General features: G+C 41.3%; 2 protein-coding genes across 4 annotated transcripts in view; both read left to right on the top strand.

Moving 5' to 3' along the window:
- Positions 1-6,371, top strand: part of TBCEL (tubulin folding cofactor E like) — a 72,390-nt gene extending 66,019 nt beyond the window's left edge. For all 3 annotated transcript variants that reach the window (XM_018059642.1, XM_018059643.1, XM_005689558.3), the window contains exon 8: positions 2,404-6,371. In XM_018059642.1, the coding sequence (XP_017915131.1) occupies positions 2,404-2,722 (319 nt within the window). In that variant the 3' untranslated portion in view covers positions 2,723-6,371. The remainder of the gene's footprint in view (positions 1-2,403) is intronic.
- TECTA (tectorin alpha) overlaps positions 17,242-20,741 on the top strand; it is an 81,283-nt gene continuing 77,783 nt past the window's right edge. Inside the window, exons 1-2 of the mRNA XM_018059641.1 lie at positions 17,242-17,305; positions 20,499-20,632. Of these exons, the coding sequence (XP_017915130.1) occupies positions 17,242-17,305; positions 20,499-20,632 (198 nt within the window). The remainder of the gene's footprint in view (positions 17,306-20,498; positions 20,633-20,741) is intronic.

Here is a 20,741-nt window from a genome sequence, read left to right as displayed (position 1 = left end):
TCTCCTTCAGCCCCATTTGCTCTAGATTTAAAAGTGCTGGTCAGTGCACTAAAGGTACTGACCTTGGTAAGGATTTTGTTTCCTTACCTTCTTTCTCCATAATGTCTTCTAGGGGTTGAATTAGGATCCCTGCTTATTAACAAAACCACATTGCACAAAGCTTTTGGTTCCTTTTAAAAGGCTATTTCAATGAGACTGTTCCCTCTTTTTCTGTATGAGTTGCTGCTGGTAATATTTTACCCTTAAAAAGTATTATTTGGGGTCCAAGACGTAGGAGAAATTTCTGTAATGTGTTTCACCATAACACCATCTTTTCAGAGAAGTCCTTCCTAAGTAGATTTTAGTCATATATTTTTTAAAGGGTATGTGTGTTTTAATAATACAAGTCCTAGACAGCAGGAATGGAGTCTTAATACTTCTTTGTGTATGGACTTAGAATTTACAAGTTCTTCAGTTCAGTTCAGTCACTCAGTCGTATCCAACTCTTTGCGACCCCATGAATCACAGCATGCCAGGCCTCCCTGTCCATCACCAACTCCCGGAGTTCACTCACACTCATGTCCATAGAGTCGGTGACGCCATCCAGCCATCTCATCCTCTGTCATCCCCTTCTCCTCCTGCTCCCAGTCCCTCCCAGCATCAGGGTCTTTTCCAGTGAGTCAGCTCTTCACATGAGGTGGCCAAGTTCTTACTCATCTGTTATTTTGTATGAGCCTCACAACCGTCATATAAGGTAGGAAGAACAGACTTGTTATCCCAGTTTTACTAGTGAGGAATCTGAGATACGAAGGGATTGAATGAGTTGGTAAGTCACACAACAAATTACAAGTCAAGACTCTGACATCAGCTCTTCTGACTCCAAGGCCGGTGCTATTTTACCTGGTCCCCCGCTTCATGGCAATGACTGCCTCCATCCCTGACCACAGAGGTCTTACTGCAGCTTCAGTGTTCTACCAACCTAGTTACAACACTGATTTAACTGAGTTAAAGCCAAAGTAGGGTGGAGAACGTTGGGGAGTAGCAAGCTTATGACCACTGTGTTCTGATCCAGAATTAACCTCAGTATATCTTGGTTATAATAAAGCTAATATCAGATCTTTTTCAGCGCTTTCCCCCTCTCTGGTTTGTAGAAAACTGCTCAGCTTCCGCAGGGAGATCAAACCTACATTCTCCAAAGCTGGCAGATGAGACAAGATTTTCCACATGGGAAACTTGTCCTCTTAGGCCCTGGTCTCACCTGCATAATTCACTTTTCTCCTAGTATCTTTGCCTTGATCAGGGAACTTGTATCCCTCAGTTCAGTTCAGTTCAGTTCAGTCGCTCAGTCGTGTCCGACTCTTTGCGACCCCATGAATCACAGCACGCCAGGCCTCCCTGTCCATCACCATCTCCCGGAGTTCACTCACACTCAACGTCCATTGAGTCCGTGATGCCATCCAGCCATCTCATCCTCAGTCGTCCCCTTCTCCTCCTGCCCCCAATCCCTCCCAGCATCAGAGTCTTTTCCAATGAGTCAACTTTTCGCATGAGGTGGCCAAAGTACTGGAGTTTCAGCTTTAGCATCATTCCTTCCAAAGAAATCCCAGGGTTGATCTCCTTCAGAATGGACTGGTTGGATCTCCTTGCAGTCCAAGGGACTCTCAAGAGTCTTCTCCAACACCACAGTTCAAAAGCATCAATTCTTCAGTGCCAGCCTTCTTCACAGTCCAACTCTCACATCCATACATGACCACAGGAAAAACCATAGCCTTGACTAGTCGGACCTTATTTACCACTTTTTTACAGGAATATATTCTTGATTCTTCCACAAACTCCTTATATTACAGTCAGCTAGGCTAGGCAGGACCATTCAAACAAAGCATCACTGAAAAATCAGTGTTAATAGCTAATATACAACTATTTTTTACAACAGTGTTTTTGTTTGTAAGTTATGGCTTCTCTAGGGTCAGAAACTGCTGGTCTATGTCCATCTTTCTAGCTATTACCAAAAAACATGGGCTTAGATATCTACACACCTTGATGATGATGCCCAAGCAAGTGGGTTCTACACAGTGACTGGATTTCTGTCTGTAACCTTTGTAGTGTCTACCTTTTTAGGTTCTCCTCTCCTCTCTAAGCGTATTCTTCCATAATTATTAGCAGCAGGATGATAGCCATCTTTAGAAGAAACCCCCTCTCTGCAAGGATGGGGTTTTACTGAAATTTCAAGGAGACAACCATATCAGATCACAGATTCCACATAGTCACAGTAGATAGGTAGGCAGGTAAGCAGATATAATATTAGACTAGGATATTAGAAAGATGTTGAGAATAGCAGTAGTTTACCTGCAGTTCTGAAGAAGCCAGTAGTTCTTGCGCTGCTGGCTTAGGCTATCACTGTTTTGCTTTTTTTTTCCCTTCTAGGTATCATGAACTCATCACAAAATATGGGAAGTTGGAGCCTTTGGCAGAAGTGGACCTGAGACCCCAGAGCAGTGCGAAAGTAGAAGTCCACTTTAATGACCAGGTGGAAGAGATGAGCATTCGTCTGGACCAAACAGTTGCAGAACTAAAGAAACAATTAAAAACTCTAGTTCAGTTACCCACAAGCAGCATGCTTCTCTACTATTTTGACCATGAAGCGCCCTTTGGCCCAGAGGAAATGAAGTACAGCTCTCGAGCCTTGCATTCTTTTGGCATTAGGGATGGAGACAAAATTTTTGTGGAATCCAAGACAAAATAACCTCTGCCAGCCTTGTGAGAACACACACATTAGGACTTGCAGGGCATTTGTTCCATGAGGTTTTCTTCAGGAGGGAGAAGGTTGTTTTGTTTAGTTTTGTTTTGTTTAGGTTTTGGGGGGTTTTGTATATTTCCCTCTAAAATGGGTTACGGGGCTGCTTTTGGTACTTTCTACCGCTGATTCCTTGGGCTCTGCCACCAGAATTGGCCACATCCCCAGTCCCTGTGCCCACCCTCATGAGAGATGCCTGGGCAATGCTGACGTCTAGCTGTGCTCACGGAGATCTGTCTGCCGCTTGGTCGTCATGACCACTTAGGTACACTTGTGATGCTGGTGTGAGCAGTGCGTCCCCCCAGGAGGGCATCTTGCGCTTAAATCAGGAGATAAGGAGTCTTTCCAGGAAGGGCCAGCATGTCTCTCTCAGTTCCTCCACTTTCCCCTCCTTCTCTCCTTTTCTTCTTGTGTTCAGATTTTCCTTTTGACTTGTGTCTGCACATTTGCCCAATAGTTTTATTCTGTCCATACCTAACTTCTCATTTCTCAACCTGGGTAAGTTTTTTCCTTCATTTCTCCATTTTGAAATAATTTCACATGTTTCAAGCGTTTCTCAACCTGATTCTGATCTCAGGTACTCAGTTGGAACCTTTAGTTCTCTTAGGGTCTGGAAGAAGAGTCCGTGAGGGGACACCGGCTGCTGGAAGCGCAGGCACGAGCAGTCAGCTCTGTGTGTGTGACTTTCCCGGTCTTAATGTTCCTCCCCTAGTAGATCACCCGTTACTGGCATGAAATAGGTCAAATCCCAGAGTGCTTTGCTTTTTGCTTTTTGAATGTATTTTTTTCATATCTATCTTTTTCATTACTTTATTGGGAATGGAGGCCTGACTTTATGAAGAATTCAATAGTGCAGTGGATATACATGCCAGGAGAGCTAAGAGTTACCTAATAAACTCTTGGTAGTATGTGTGAGGGAGTCAACGTAGAGGGGATATGGGAGAAAGTGTATCGTGACTTCCCTGCCTGGCATCATTTGAAGTCTTTGCTCTCGCACCTTGCATTAGAAGTGGGAAATTTTCATCAACGGGATCTTTGATTCCCAGTTCTTCCCTGGGATTTTGTGATGTCATAATTAAACAATTCCTTTTATGTTTCAACTTAGTTGCCCCTACAGGAGAACAGCTCTGACTAATCTCTGAGTAAAGTATAAGTGTCAAAACTTCAGATTTGCCTCCAAGTTATGTTTTTTGCACAATCATATTTAAAGCACTTCTCTTTAAAAGGTAGTCCTTACCTGCTCTGACCTCTTTTGGCTTGTTCTTCTGTTCTCTTGTTAATCAGTGTGGTCTCTTTCTTTGATATATGTTTTTCTGGATCCACCATGTTTACCGATGGGAGACTTGAAAAGGACTTAGTGCCACTGGGGCAGAAAGTGTGCACATGAAGTATTTTTCAAAGAATGTAATTGTTATCTGATTGCATTTGACCTTTTGACCTTTGTTACACGATTCCATCGCTTCTACAAACTCTTAGATTCTCACGAAATGTTTAGATGACTCTTGTAAAACCCTTCTCAGATACAAAGTTGTGTTTATTATTGCTACTTTTTCAGTCATCCTAGGCCACAATAGCAGGTGTTTATTCTCTTTAATGCACTTCAGGTTCAGTATCTGTAAAGCCTTTGACCCAGGCTTGCTGGGTCAAATCTACATTCACCGTAATGTTGAAGGTGGAAACCAAAGGGTTTAGGAAGATGAATGAGGCCAGCTCTCCTGCTGCTGCAAACTTTATCTTTCAAAATCATAAAAATGAACAATGGAGATCCAGGTGGGGTATAGACAAGAATAATTATTTTGCAATCACATTTTCCTGACAGATTTTTGGAGGTGGGAAAAAGTGTGGCAACAGTGTCATGACGATTAAAACTGTGGGTGCTTTGTGTACGTGCGTGTGAGTGCAAATGAGTATGAGAGAGAAACAGTGTAATGAGCCCATCGCTTTTGTCAGCCTGGGAAACAGATGAGCTCTTATTTTTTAAGGTTGTATGACCCACGACTGTCTCACAGCAAAAAGCAGAGCGAACACCTGTGTTACGCTTTAATCATCAGTGAAATAGTAACAATTAATAAGATATTTTATATATGACAAAGTTTTATGAAAATGCTTTTTTACTATTAGAGACTTGTTCCTTCTGCTGTTACAGAACACAGTGCCCATCAGCTGCAGGCGTAATTCTCCAATTACACAGTTGCATGTCAAGGGAACTTCTCATTTAACTCAATGGCCGTGGGTATTTGGGGGACATAGTAATTGATGGTTCTAATAATTGCTAAATGATTTTTGATTGAGACAAGATCTAATGCAATTATCACTCTTTTAGAGTTACAGAACAGAAGTAAATGAGAAAAGCTGTTTGAGCATGCATACATGTAGACTTATTTGGGTAGCTGAGTAAAGATGCTGCTCTTGAAATAAAATTGGTGCTGTGTAGACACTTGTAACCAAAATTATTTTTATAACAGGCCAAAAAGAAGGAGAAGAGAGACCATGGATTTCTGAGTCAACAAGTTATGCATAATTGATTGTAGCTTATCTGTGTTTCAATGTTAACTTCATCCAGATTCAGCGAGAGCATATCATTGACATTTATGAAGCAAAGTTCTGTCATAGCCAGTATTACAGATAATGTTGCTACAGACACAGTGTATAGAACATGCCTTTTCTAAAATAGAAATTCTTTTCAGTTATGAAAAAGGTAATAAAAGAAAACCAAGTCAAAACTGAGGCATCCTTTTCATGTGGGCATGGAGCTGCTGAAACCACAGTGGAAATAAATTTTTGAATTTGAATTGTTGAAATATCCCACATTGCGTTAAAAAAAAAAAAGTCCAGAGTCATGTATCTTTTTTTCTTATTGAAAGTTTCTATTGTTTCTGTAACCTATTGCCAGAGTGACTGTAAATACCTAAGAAAGCAGATATTATGTAACCCTTGTTCCTTTAAGACCTTTTGGTGAAAATAAGCCCAAAACAGGAGCTGTATGTAACAGAGCCAAATGTTATGATGCTATGTTTTAAGTTTGTTTCCTTAAAAAGAAAGGAAAGTTCAGTTCAACCAAATGTTTCAGCTATGTTGCTAAATCAGCAGTGTTATGAACAGGGACGACTTGTTACACCAGTAACTTGTCACCATTTGAGGCAGCAGGTGACAGCTTTTAGGAGCCCATGTGTTGAGGGTGGCTTGCTCCATGCGAGGTGCTAGGCTCCAGGGCAAATAAAACAGAATACAGAATAATAGATTGTTCTAAGCAATGTCCTTTCCATTGATGAATTTGACTTTTCCCCTCATTTCATGTTGGATTGCAAATGCAAACCAACTGCTTCCAAGAACACCCAGAAGCTCTCTGTGTTACCAGGTGTGTTGTGAACACTCTATTTTTCATAGGTGCTTCCTTCGAATATGTATCCACTGTAGTGATGGAGAGGGACTGGACTCTCTCAGGCTCTTTACTTGCCAGTTGTCTCCTGCAGTTAATGGAAATATATATATTTTATTTTAGAATATAATTTAAACATGAAGGTCTATTCTTTGCACTTTTTATTAATATATATATAGAGAGATAATCTTTAAAAAAATTAAAAATCCAAGTCCACTTTCTCTTTGTGTTCTGATTTTTTTTTCCCCTGGAGTTGTGTCGTCAAAGTACATTTATTTTTATATATCAAAAAGTCGATGATAGTGCTCTGGTTGAGTCCTCTGGGGAACTGGGCCTAAGTTGGTAAGAATCTGATCAGCTTAAGAAATTTAATTAGTCTGTTGTCAAAATTAGAGATTAAAGTTGCAAAACAAAGAATTCATAGGAAATATTACTTTTTTGTTAGCAAAGTTTTATACTTCTAACATGTTCTTTTAAAAATAAAAACCCAAAAAATAAATAAATAAAAACCCATCTTTGAGATATTTGGCATCCCCCTTTTTGAATAAGAATCTCATTTAGATGAATTAAGCTTTTGTGACAGTGTTCCAAAGGACACTTCTTTCCTTTGAAAATAATTTTGTATAAGAATTAGAGTTTGGGCACTGAACTATATCTGCTTATCAATAATTTCTCAGTGATCTGTTATGAATGAGCCTTGTTCCAAGAATTGAAGTCCAAGTACTATGTATACTTTACTATATTTAGAAGACAGTATCTATTAAATTTTTTCTCAGTTGTTCAGAAATGCAGAAGTATCATGATCTGTTTAAGATTATTTCTACCTCAAATTTCAAAAAATTGTAGTTTTAACCTCTGAGCTAAGTTCTATTTAACTAGTATTTATTATGAGCTTCTCCGAGTTCTTACATGGGAGATACATGTCAAGACGCCCATTACCCCACTGGACTGAACAGCACTGTAACTTCTAACAGTTGTTAGAATGCATGTAAAACAAGAAGGTTAACCTTTGAAGTCCTGTTTGTCTTTCCAACTCTTCTCTGGAAAAGAAGTTATCTGTGTTCTCCAACTTAGAATTCAGGATTCAAATTTAGCCAGCTAGCCTTTAAAAACATAGGTCATGATAAATATTAACATAATTTCATCTAATGTTAAGTTTTGAATGTAACTTGAGATTTAGGAATTGAGTTAATACATGAAGGGGATAACATACCATATTATATCTCCTTAAAGTATAATGAATTTCTGTATCCTTCAAAAATTTGAGAATAACCCTAAAAATGTTTAGGGTTTTTTTTTTAATCTATTGAAGTATTTAAATACATGTATTTGCCTAGACCTATGAGTATAATATACGTGAACATCTTATGCTCTTCTTCAATGTAATTTAGGCCCCTGCGCAGTTTGTGTTCTATTTTAAGGCACATATATCAAGAGAGGAGTAACAAACTCATAATCCAAGAGGCTGCTGCTGCTGCTAAGTCGCTTCAGTCATGTCCAACTCTTTGCAACCCCATGGACTGCAGCCTACCAGGCTCCTGCATCCATGGGATTTTCCAGGCAAGAGTACTGGAGTGGGGTGCCATTGCCTTCTCCAAATCCAAGAGGAAGATGAGACAAAAGCAGAGAGAGTTCTTGGTTATGTTAATCAGTGCCAGGGATCCAGGCTTATAATTTTCATCCTCATATTTCTTCTAAACACTAACAATGAGCACTTCTTATCAACCAGGGCCCAAACTAGGTGCTCTACCTGTGTTAAAGCCTTTTGGTGTTGATGACATCCCTATGGTTCAGCACTATTATTTATCTCCATCTTCTTAATCATGAGGCACAGAGAGGCTGAGTAACTTGCCAAAAGTTACACCGTAGATAAATGACACTAGAGCCAGGATTCAAACCCCAGAGATTTGGCTGCAGTTGACAGCTGTACTACAGTACTTGCTACTGAAGTTCTCCTTCGTAACCCTACACACACACACACACCGTTATTGTTAATCTTTATGTTTCACTAACACACTAAAATGAGATAGCCCTCAATATTCATTTACTAAATTGAGTTGCTCTATATAAAAAATCACTGATGTGGCTGGTGGCTCTAAATCCAAATTGGAGCTTGTCCTCACGCCCCTTGCAGAATTGTGACCCTGTGATTGGCATGTCCCTGTTGGCCTCTTTTGCTCTTCTGGGAGGAGCCACAGTGAACGCTCGTCATGGGTGCTATTGACAAGGATAAATGAACCCACAATATGATGCTGGACACTGATAATTTGCTTTTCAAGCTGAGGACATTCTAGAGCCTTAAAACTGCTTCAGTGAACAGCCCAAGGTGAAACAAGTCACTCAGTTTTGACTTTGACTTTTATTAAGGAGACATCTGTGTTCAAAGGAACTTAAACTTGATGTTTGTGGGTGTGGGGGGAAGGGGAGAAACAGTAATCTGATGGAGTTTGTATCAGATGTTTTGTTACGGTAAAGGAAGAGGCTGTCACTGCTGTTGTTCCTCTCTAAAATTAAAGACAAAGCCTTGTGAGGAATATAAATATTTTTTACAAAGTAGAGGAGGCAGTTTATTATGATCTGTGAGATCTAAATATGCCCCAAAATTGCAACACAATTTCAGTTTACCAAGTCTTTCACAGACTCTTCATCCTTGAATGCTTCTTAAGTCACTATAAGTAACACAACTAAGGTGTTAAATAAATAAGAATGAGAATCAGAGGAGGCAGACATTAAAGAATATAGGCTAAAGAGGAAAAAAATTTTTCTGAACTACCTGATACATTTGAGAGCAGATATAAGCTTTATTCCACTATTAGAGAATACAACTAGGACATCATGAATAGCTTTGCTTGTGTTAAAATTTTGTTTGGTGTATATTTCAATGTTTACAAAAATACATCTGTTAAAAGTCATTTATATTTCATTTTTAAATAGAAAACATTCACGATTCAAAAGTCAAACAATACAAAGAAAGCATACATTGGAAAATGCCACTCTAACCCCGTTCTCCATCTTTTATTAGTTTCTTATGTGTCTTTGCAGAGTTAACACAAATAATGTCAAATGAGAATGTAAATTCTATTGATCCCTTTTTATCCAGCAAAGTTAGCATATACCATCATGCACCTTGTTTTTTTTTTCACTTAAAATCTACCTTAGAAATCTCTCTGTAACACCATATACAAAATGACCTTGTGCTTTGTTTATAGTATATCATCAACCCACTCCAGTCTTCTTCCCTGAAAAATCCCATGAACAGAGGAGCCTGGTGGGCTGCAGTCCATGGAGTCGCAAAGAGTCGGAAAGGACAGAGTGACTGAGCATAGAACACATACAGTATTCTATTTTAGATGTGATTTATAATTTATTTGACCACACCTTATTTTTACAATTTTTGAGTGTGCCATGTAGCATGCGGGACCTCAGTTCCCCAACCAGAGATCGAACCCTCACCCCTTGCTTTGGAAGCACTAAGTCTTAACTAACTACTGGACCGCTAAGGAAGTCCCTGATCAATACCTTATTGATAGACATTTCAGTCTTTCTTTACTCTCCCAATCTCCCTCCCTCCCTCTCTCTCTTTTCTACTTTTTTCAGTTTGCTGCAGTAAAAAGGATACATTCTTTTACATGTTCGAAATAAAACTAGAATACATTCCCAGAAGTGGGATTGCTAAATCAAAGGTCAGAAAGTGAAAAAGTGAAAGTTGCTCAGTCTATCCAACTCTTTGTGACCCCGTGGACTGTAGAGCCCATGGAATTCTCCAGGCCAGGATACTGGAGTGGGTTGCCATTTCCTTCTCCAGGAGATCTTCCCGACCCAGGGATCAAACCCAGGTCTCTTGCATTGCAGTCAGACTCTTTAACGACTGAGCTACGAGGGAAACCCCCAGAGTACTTTTGGTGGATGTCACCAAATTGTTCTCCACTGGAGTTACATAAAAGAACATTTTTTTTTCTTCTGATTTTATTGCTTGTCACATCCTGCAAAGTCAACGATTTTACTGATCTTGGGCTTGATAGTAATTCCTGGTTAGGGCAATCAAGATGGGATTCTTCCCAATTAGGCACGCAGATCTAGCCACTTGAATTCAACACACAAAGGATTTGCATGAGCCATACAAATTGTCTGTCTTAGGAGCTATCTTTCCTTGGAATCTGCAATTGTTAAATCACTGGTGAGTGAGATTTCACTTCTACTGGAGATGGTATATGTACTATTCATCCTTAACAATGTGCCAGCATTTGTTTCAGCCGAGTGCCCTTGAAAAGTGATAGACAAATAGCCCTAAAACCCTCCGTTTATTGTCTGCAGTAAGCTTTAATCAGAACTGCTTCTTTCCAACCAGTGAAATTCTAAGAAGAACTACTTGGTGAATAGGGAATACAAAGTGTCTTCCCCCAATCCCTTTGCAACTTTATTGCTAATGTGCTAGACTGACTGGTTGTGGGGGTTTTCTTGGTTATGTTGGTCTACTTAGAATTAGATATTACAAACCCCTTGCCTAGAGATAAATTCTAGAGTTATTTTCAGAAAATATCTGAGTCCTTGTTTAAGTTTCAGAGCTGAACATCTTTTATTATTGAGATCTTAGATCTAGAAAGTCTTGCTAGTTAGCTAATAAACATTAATGTCATTCCATGTGATCTTCCAAGAGTCAGTGCCTTTTTTCTCATAATTAAGAGTTCAGTGTCTAGACTAAGATCAGCACAAAAAGAAAAATGTTATTGTTTAGTCACTAAATGGTGTCCGACTGTTTTGCAACCCCAGAGACTGTAGCCTGCCAGGCTCCTTTGTCCATGGGATTGCCCAGGCAAGAATACTGGAATGAGTTGCATTTACTTCTCCCGGGGATCTTCCTGACCCAGGGATCGAATACAAGTCTCCTGCTTGGCAGATGGATTATTTGCTGCTAAGCCACCAAAAAACTTCCCACCAAAAAAAGAAAATTACTTGGAGGTAAATAATATTAATTCTTTAAAAAGACAGGTTCTAGAGCATCTGTGCTACAATTTAAACTCCTGATGCTTCCAGCTTACTGTTACAAAATGATTACCATGATACTACTAAATATGAAAAATTTTAGAAATATGACAGGTTTTAAAACGTTTTGCTCTTAAGGTGGAAAAACTAACAGACTGCATGAGAACCAATTTTATGAAAGTTAACCCAGGTGTATAAGAACAAAGATTCCAAGACAGTAAGAGAAACAAACTTCAAGGTGCGGCGCTCTTGAGAACTTTCCATTGTGAACGTCTCTACTATCTAGGAGGTTGTCACGAGCATAATTGCTCATGAATCAGCTCCTCCGTTTCAAGGACTCTGCTGTGACTAACCACCATTTTCAGGGAGAACGTTAAGCAGAACATTAGTTGAAGAGACTTCCCTGCTGGTCCAGTGGTTAAGACTCTGCCTTGTAATGCGGGGGATGCAGGTTCAATCCCTGGTCAGGGAACTAAGATTCCCACATGCCAAGGAGCAACTAAGCCCACGTGCCACAACTAAGACCCGACCCAACCGTATAAACGAATAACCTTAGACGTAATCACTTTGTCAAGCTAGATCTAGGAGGCTGAACATTAATCCATCGATGGATAAGTAGTAGAAACAAATGCACTGCAGAAATATGTGGAATCTCCATGGCATATGGAGACTGCAGAATGATCAGTTGCAGAGGGCTGGTAGATTTATCCAAGGCATCAGTGTCACAGATTCAGCTGTCTGGGAAGCAGATGCTAAAGTGCAGGGAGGAGTGCAGAAGGCTTCTTGGGGAATTACACCCATGAAGGAAAAGTGGGAAAGAAGCATGCAGCAGCAGAGGGCATCACACTGTGCCGTGGACCTGACACGGTCTCCAAGCCCGATACGATGCTCTGGAGCAAAGAGTGCCTATGAGTCTCACCCAGGTCCTTTATACCAAAGCTTTTCTCAGTCATGGATGGAGGAACACCAGAACATAACCTGAGCTTGAGCACGGATGCAGACACCAGAGGAGCCAGCCATTGGAAGCTGTCAGCTAACCACACTCTGTGGCTTCAGAGCATCCTTTTCTGTAAGGTGGATCTGAGTGGTGCACATCTGTACAGACCATGGTCCACCCCATGCCGTGTGTAGGTGCAGTTCTCCTTCCATGGTCAGGGCCAGCTCTCCCAGGGCTCTGGTGGACTTCTCTTCCTGAGGGGAACCTCAGAGAGAGGAGATCAGAGGAGTGAACTCTGGCCCCTGCAGTGGGTTTCCGGCCCATGACCAGAACCCATCACCTCCCTCTTCCACCATCCATTCTATCCCCTCTGCAGGTCTCAGTGGTTTCCCTTGTGGTTTCTCCCAAACTCTAATTCCTGAGGAGTCTGAATCCCTGGTACCCATATGCTGCTCAGGCTTAGGTTGCTGTGCTTGTCCATCACAGTCACAAGCAGCTAAGGGAGTATCCAGAGCTGCCATAAGGTATCACCTGAGTTCCACACACCTTACCCCTTGGACCTGTCATTCAACAGCAGCCCCACCTCCTCCTGCTCATCAAAGTCAGGGATTCCTGATGGGATGATGGCTCATCTCTCCTGCTAGTGTCTGTCACAGGGAACCCAGAATACCCAGACAGCATCGCAGCCACAGCTTGCAGTTCAGCAGGACTCTTGTCCTGTCTTCTGGTGAGAGTATGCCCTCTTGGGAACCAGGATGTCAAGCTCCGCGCAACCTAGAGATGAGGCGTTGGGAGCCAAGAATCCTTGGGAGTGGTCACAAGTGGGGCTACTCCTGCTTCCGCACCTTGGTACCTGGACCCGTGGGTCCTCCTCTTGGGGCGCTGCTCCAACCTGTGGCTCCTGCTGTAATTTTGGGCGCACACTGTCACATCCCTTTTCTCATAAAGTAGGTTCTCTAGTCAGATGCTATTTTACCTGGAATTCTATGCCTGTGGACGTCCAACACGTTCGTTCTTCTGAGACTTTTAATTCCTTCTTCTGCCATCTGTCCCAGTAATTTGGGCATTTCAACCTGTGTGTGTGTGTGTATACATATGTGTACATGTGTGTACATATATGTACATATATGTATATGTGTGTGATATATATATGGATGGATAGATGTATATGAATTCTTGTTTCTCAGTCATGTCTGACTCTTTGGGATCCCATGGACACTAGACCACCAGGCTCCTCTGTCCATGGAATTTTCCAGGCAAAAATACTGGAGTGGGAAGCCATTCCCTTCTACAGAGGATGTTCCTGACCCAAGGATTGAACCTAGGTCTCCCGTACTGCAGGCAGATTCTTTACCATCTGAGCCACCAGGGAAGCCCAGTTATTTATATATAAAATCCTAATACATAAAGTTGTGTACGCAAGTACAGGGTTTTCCCAATTAGACCCTGATTTCGGCATAATAGAGCTGCCTCAGTTGAAGACTTGATATTGTCTGTCACCTCACCTAGGTTCTCTCGAGCAAAATTGCCCATTAGAAGAGTCCTGCTTTGGGTGCAAAGTGATGAGGCCGTCGCCCTACCACGTGGCCCAGTCACTGGCAGGGTGTCCCGCAGCCCCAGCAGTGAGGCTGAGGCTGAAGGAGCTCACAGCTCGAGGCTTGCAGCCTGCCACACTTCTCACTGCACCATTTTCTTTCACAAAAGGTGTAAGAAACTTAAGAAAACGAAACAAAAACAGTCAGCATATAGGGCTGACTCTGTTTTTAGGAAATTAGATGTTTTGTTTTGTGTTTTGTTTGAACTGTCTTTCCTCCTGCTTAAAAAGCAGCATCCATCTATGCCTTCTTTGTAAAAAACAAAGTGTCTTGGGTTACTGGCTCCAAGCCACGCCCACACCACCTTAGGTCTAAATCTTGTTGAATCTTGGCTCACTTCACCCCTTCAACAAAATAAGTCCCCCTGCCGACAGGCGTAAAAAGAGATTTTTGTCATTTTTTTCCCCTTCTGTGACCACTGAGTGTACACTTGAAATACACACTCACTGACTGGCTCTCCAGCCCAACCAGTGATATATCAGCCCCGTCTGCTCTCAGGCACCTGACTTGCTCACACCCAGAGCCAGCCACTCTGAGCCATGCATACTGCCATCTTCTGTATCTGGTTAAACCCAGGAGCGGTCCTGCCTCAAGAAGGACGAAGCATTTAATATGGATCAAAAGGCTAAACACAAATGCCCCTGAGTGCACGAAGAGAGAAGACCAAAACAGTTATGCCACTAGGAGTTGCTAACGTAGAATCAACTATTTTGCTTCATGACATTTAGATTGACTGCAGGACTAACACCTTAATAAAGACTGGGCAAGGAAAATGCTTTTCAAGGTGAGTCTTGGATTTGAGTTAATTTTACTGGGAAGAGACACCCCCAAAGTCAGACTTTCTGTTCTATAAATATGTGCCTTTTGGAGAAAGCTAGATAGACATTTGACACATCTGAAAGTAATTATATATGGAGAGTAGGGTAAAAACCCTACTGAATTACCACAGGATATTGGAAAAAATATATATTGACTGATTTAGACTGAAAAATCAGTTCCCCAAATCTCTTGTCCATTTTAGGACAACGTACTGAAAACTGGAGTTATGTCTTTTGACACAGTTGGCATTTAAATGTCTGGTCAGAGATAAATTTGGAGCAATTTTAAATTCCTATTAATTTACAGAGAGTTTTTCCCTGCTACATTCAAATGATTTCCTTTTTTAAAAAAACAAGTCTCACTTTAATAATTTTGGATAATAAACTTCATTTCTGCCTTAGCCAATGTTTCTCATTCTGCATCGACAGAACTGGAAATGGTTTCAGCCTTGTTCATGATGTTTAAATACCTAGAACAAAATTTCATCAGGAGGGGTTCTATCTCCCCGACACCCTCCGAGGACCCTCACTAGGCATCTCTGGAGGTTTTCAGAGCCTTTGATTTTTCCCTTGTGAAAGATCATGCCTCACGCTGCTTACCTATTCCCTGGCCTAATCCTCTGCCCTGGGGTGAATCAAAGTAGCAGGAATAAAACCTAGAAAATTTTGAGAGCATTTCTTTAAATACTTCATGCATACCTGTGAAAATACAGAGTAGAGTCTATCAGTGGCAATTGTTCAAAACCAGAGAGACAAAAAAAGCCTTTAGTAGTGAACCAGCTTCTTTTAAATGTTGGAGGCAGCAGCTTTGTTTGTAGTTTTAAAATCATGCTGGTGGATGCTAATTCTGTAACATTATACAGTTCTCTTTTTTTGGGTACAAAGGTAGAAGGGGGTAGTTTCTTTTGTGTTTTCAGTGCAAAGTGATTCTGATCAGAAAGGACCAAGGTTTCAGCTCTAAGTAACTGGCATTTCCATCTGAATCTACTTTTTTTTTAAGGGGTGGGAGTGGGGGGGGGCGCAGAAAAAGGTCTAGTTTTTCAGGAAAAGAACCTCTCTACGCAATCCTGAAACTGATCTTTAGATTTACTTTTCCTTAATCAATAGGAAAAAAAACTTGATTGCAACTCAACACTTACCTGACTCTAGCAGAGGACTAACTGAATTTTTGGTTTTAAGAGAAGGGGATTCAGACATCATTTCAGGAATCAGAAATAATTGGCAGCAAGTGGGGGAGAACTGACATAAATTCTTGTTTTACCTAATTTTTTCCGGGTTTACCAAGATTTGGCTTAATATTTCCGACTCAATTCCTCCAGTCCCTGCCGAACAGGTTAGTGACATTTTTCATAAATACAAATATTTAAATGAATCCTCCTTCCTGCTCTCTGAACTCTTTCCCTAAGGACTTCAGTCTTAAACCTGCCTGACATCTCCTTCTGCTAAAAACTGTGTGTGATCTCTGCTGAAGTCTTAGTCACGTTTTCAGCAAAACTGACGAATATTTATGGTGTGCTTGAGATTTCAATGCATGTGCTTGACAGCTGAAGATTTACAATAAAACTCACAGAGGAGGTTCACTGATTTTTCCTTGGAAGTTTGGCTGATGAATTGTGATAGCTTCCAATAATAAGGGAAGGGTTTTTATTTTTAAGAATGCTGCCGGGAGCAAGCTTCAGGGTTTTCTCTGCACTTGCTTCGGTTCCAGGTGTATGTATAACTGGGAGCTTGCATTTTAGCTCTACAGAGCGGCACAGACTGTCCAAGGGTAAAGCCACTGGTTCAACGGATTGTAACTAAAATGAAAACAAGTTCACTTCTGTGATGTTCTTTCTCTAAATAATTTGCTACGACTAATGACTTGCTTTTGTACTGGATTCTATTTTTATCGTAATTTCAAAGAGCCATCCTGACATGATTCTTTTTTTGTTATGTATCTATTATTTATTTCACATTTGGATGGTCAGTGGACAAGAGTCTTATACTGCCCATGACTCTGGTCAGCACTTCAAAATGATGGACTGGCTCCATACTTTAGAGAAAGGGATGCGTGTACACGCTTAGCTGTGTCCAGTTCTTTGCAACCCCATGGACTGTAGCTCTCCAGGCGCCTCTGTCCATGGAATTTTCCAGGCAAGAATACTGGAATGGGTTGCCATTTTCTCCTCCAGGGGATCTTCCCAACCCAGGGGTTGAACCCGAGTCTGCGGCGTCTCTTGCATTAGCAGGTGGACCCTTTACCACTGAGCCAGCCTTTGAGGAGGGGCAGCAAACTCTAAATCCTCCTGCCTGTAGGACCACCTGTGCTTTAACTGACTTTTATTGGATCTTGAATGAAAGCTGTTGTGATAAGGAGATAGCCTGGTCTCCCAGAGGATGGATGTCTGTTCTAGAGACCCACCAGGCATCTTTAGAGTGAGGTGCTGGTTTTCAGGGCTCTAGTAGCTGGAGCGGAGATGCCTTTCCTTACTGGTTGTTTGCTCATTGATTCTATATAATTTCCTGACAATTTAAGTGATTCATTACACTTCCAAACTGCTTCTCATTGGGGAATCTAATTTGTCCACAAAGTATTGAACTGAAGAGGCCCCGCCAGCATCCAGGGCACTTCAGCTTAACTCAGAACTGTTGCTGCTCTTATGTGAATGCTCTATGACGGTTGTGATGTGTCTTGGGATTTGCCACCAAATGCACCTGGTGTTCTGTTTACTCTGGCAAGCTGGGGATTTTTTTCTTTTTCTTTTTAAAATTCCAGGATGAATTATTCATCATTACTTAGAATTTGGGTCTCTTTCATCTTCGCACTTGTATGGCACCAAGGTGAGTACTACAAAATTCCATAAAGCTCATGATTAGCACTCTCTTGAATTTATAAAGAGACGCTTTTGTTGGAGCCATAATTGTCAGGGCAGGTGTACATGTGTCTACTGTTATAACAAGAAAAATGTAAACTAAATTCTCTTGTCAAGGGCAAAATATATTAACTTTGAATGATGTTCACTTACATCTCTACTTTTTCTTATTTTACTTGGAACACGATTTGCTTATACCAGGTTGCCCCATGTAAATGGAGTTGGTCTTTAAGATAACGCAAATTATTTTCATTAAAAGTATATAGGGTTGGTGCATGTGCACCCTGTCCCTGATGACTGATTCCAAGGAAGGCATTGAACTGGTGGCACAAACTTAAAAAAAAAAAAAATACACTTATTTAAGCCAAAATCAGAAAAGTTCAATGACATTAATGTCAGTGACTTGAGTCTCAGTGACCATTTACAATGGCCAAAAATCTAAAACTGCAAGTGAAATAAGAAAATTATTCCCCTCTGTGATTTCTCTTTTTTCTCTATGTAGCATTGCCTGGAGTAGGTAAAAGATTGCATGGATTTCTTTCTACAGTTTTTGAATTTTAAACAAGAAACGTAGGAAAGTTTATATTGATTTGAAACGTTCCTGACTAAAATTCTAGAGCGTCTGTCTTGGTTTTGTTTGTTTAGTTGAACGGACACATGACCACAAGTCTGAGGGAACAGGTGTATGAGGCGTGTGGAGCCCTACCATTTTTCTAGGGTTGGATAAACTTAAGCAGCTATATCGGGCAGGCTATGGTGTGAAACCCCACAATAATGAGTCCCTCTGCCCCTCACCTACTGCTGCATTAAGAAAGTATGTCTTATTTGTTGGGGGAAAAAATCTCCTGGAAACATAGTTATGTTTACTGTAAATTCCCTGCTTAAGATCAGCACGAATAAGGAGTTTTCTTTTATTAACTCTGATGCTATCAATAAGCCATGCTGTTAACAAGTCATATTTTTATAATGGTAATGACTTTAAAGTGGAAATTACTGTAGTTTAAACCTACTCTCTTTTATCTTTTATTAAACATCTTTTTTTTCATTCAACAAGTATTTGCTACGTACTTGCAATATTAGATATCCTGAATCTTTGTATTCTTATATTGAAAAATTTTAATTGTCCGTTCTTTTCCTGTCTAAAATCATGAAGTAGTTAGGATCACTCATGAAGAAAGGACTCTTGCAAATTTGCATTGCCTTTGGAGCAGAGAGAGAAGTTAGAGACAGTCTCTCTGACCATAGTTTTCCGTCTCCTCCAAGAGGGATGAGGAGTTTCCATTTCCTTGGCAGCTCAGCCAGTGCTGCCCTGAATACAAATTACTCTTTCCATTCAAATGATTACAATTCAGCGTGAATCAGGCCTTTATTTACACTTGGATGTCACTCCTAAAAAGTTCCCCATGAAGGATAAATCCATAGCAAGATTTGATTTATTATTATTATTAATTTGAGAAAGCTCATTACCCTTCAAATTAATAAGTACCTATATAGAATTCTGTGATAAGGATCACAAAGAAATTTTTTTAAAATTCCTCCCTTCTAGGAATTTGGAGTTTGTTACGTCTATGTAATTATGACTGTTAGAAAAGAATCCTTTCTTGTCTACTGATTGTGACACTAAATAAAGCACGTGGGCTGAGAGCTCCTGTGATGAAATTAATTATAGCACCTCTGAAAGCTCCTTCCTTTGGCTAGCTTTGCAGCAACTTCTGCGGGCTGGTGTTCACTAAAGACCAGACTCCTTTTCCCCGCTTTCCTCTTATATTAATCCTTGGCAACAGAGGCGCTCTTCCTCCAGGCAGACATCCTAGAATTCCCTTCTTCAGGAGGAGAGAAGCTGGTACCTGGCCTTGCTGAGTGGCTTTCTGGTCACTCTGTCTCTCTCTTCCGTGAACTGCTGTCTGCTCACGAAAAGACTCCCAGAGGAGCAGGGCAACCATTGGCCAATTGCTCTTTAGCCTATCGACTCTATCAACACAGAGCAGAGACTTTTCCAAGGAGGGCCCCCCTCCACCCAACCTGAGGATGGGGTGTCAGCCTCTGGATTGTGGCAATCAGGTACCCCATGAACTGTCAGCAGAAGCCCCAAATGGATGCACTGCTGTCCCTGGAAACTAACACACAGTTTTAGAACTTGGAGGAAAAGATGGTGTCCTATTGCTCTATTTCCATCCAGGCAGAGAAAAAGTATTAGTGGAATGTAATCAATTAATGTAATGTAATCCCAAATGTAGATTAGTTCACACAAGCCTTTGGACCTGATCGTTGGTAATGAAGACCCTAGAGAAGCTGTCTAATTTCTATGAACTGGGCCACCCTTTGCAAGAGTTTGGATGAGAAATTTGAGAAATAAGCCAAGTTGCCAGGAGAGGTGGTGACAGGGTTGCAGGAGGTGAGGTGTATGTGTCTGCGTGATGACTCTCACCTTTGACCAGGGTGATAAGTCAGATCCCCCAGCCTCCTCTCCAAAGAACTCACAGAAGCCCAACCTCCTGTGCCCCAGAGTATCCTGTGTCTGGCTTTGTAAACAGGAGCCGGGCAGGGAGCCTTCTCACAGGGCTGGAGCTCAATCAAGGTCATTCACGGGCCACTTACTACAAACCCTCTCCTCCCACCCTTGTCCCAGATCCAACTATTGTCTGTTTCCTCTGGGATCTGCTGTCTTCTCCAATTGTGCAGTGGGAAGAAGGGGACACCTTTCAGGAAAAGCCTTGATAGTAGAATTCTGGAGCTAGGAGAGAATTTCAGAGCCACCGGCCACAATTCTCTGTACTCTGCCTTCTGATCAAGGATCAAGCCGGCTAAGCCCTGCCAGACCCAGAGGCCCCTCTCAGTGCTCTGAGAGCTCCAGGCAGGGTCAATTTCACAACATTCCAGCCAATGATAACCATTGCTGTCTCCTAAATGTATGAAAATATAGAATGAAGCAGGAAGTGATTTCTCTTAAGGAGAAACATCATCACTTCCATGCTCCTCTTTCCGGAGGCAGAAGATCACGCACTGTGTCCAGCTGAGGTTTAGGATAAATAAAAAGCCCACCTGATGTCTGTGCCATTTGTAACTTACTGGAAGAAGGTGGCTCTAGTGGATGGGAAGGAAGCAGCTTGCCTAATGGAGGGGGGATCTGCTGTCTACCTAACCACCCTCTCTCTTGACAGTTCAGCCCAGAGAGCTCATGTATCCATTTTGGCAGAATGACACCAAGACCCCTAAAGTGGACGATGGAAGCTCATCTGAGATTAAGCTAGCCATTCCCGTCTTCTTCTTTGGTGTTCCTTACCGTACTGTCTATGTAAGTGAGAAACAACTTGGCTGTTCCTCTACGGCTCTCCCCGCCTTGTTTGTCATTAACGAAAAGTATTTTAAATACCTTTTTCCAGGGCTCTGGGAATGGAGGATTT

This window comes from Capra hircus, chromosome 15 (assembly GCF_001704415.2).
Source record: "Capra hircus breed San Clemente chromosome 15, ASM170441v1, whole genome shotgun sequence".
In the NCBI taxonomy this organism is placed as follows: Eukaryota; Metazoa; Chordata; class Mammalia; order Artiodactyla; family Bovidae; genus Capra; species Capra hircus.
Note: the sequence above shows the minus strand (reverse complement) of the source record. Positions and strands in the feature narration are given on the sequence as shown.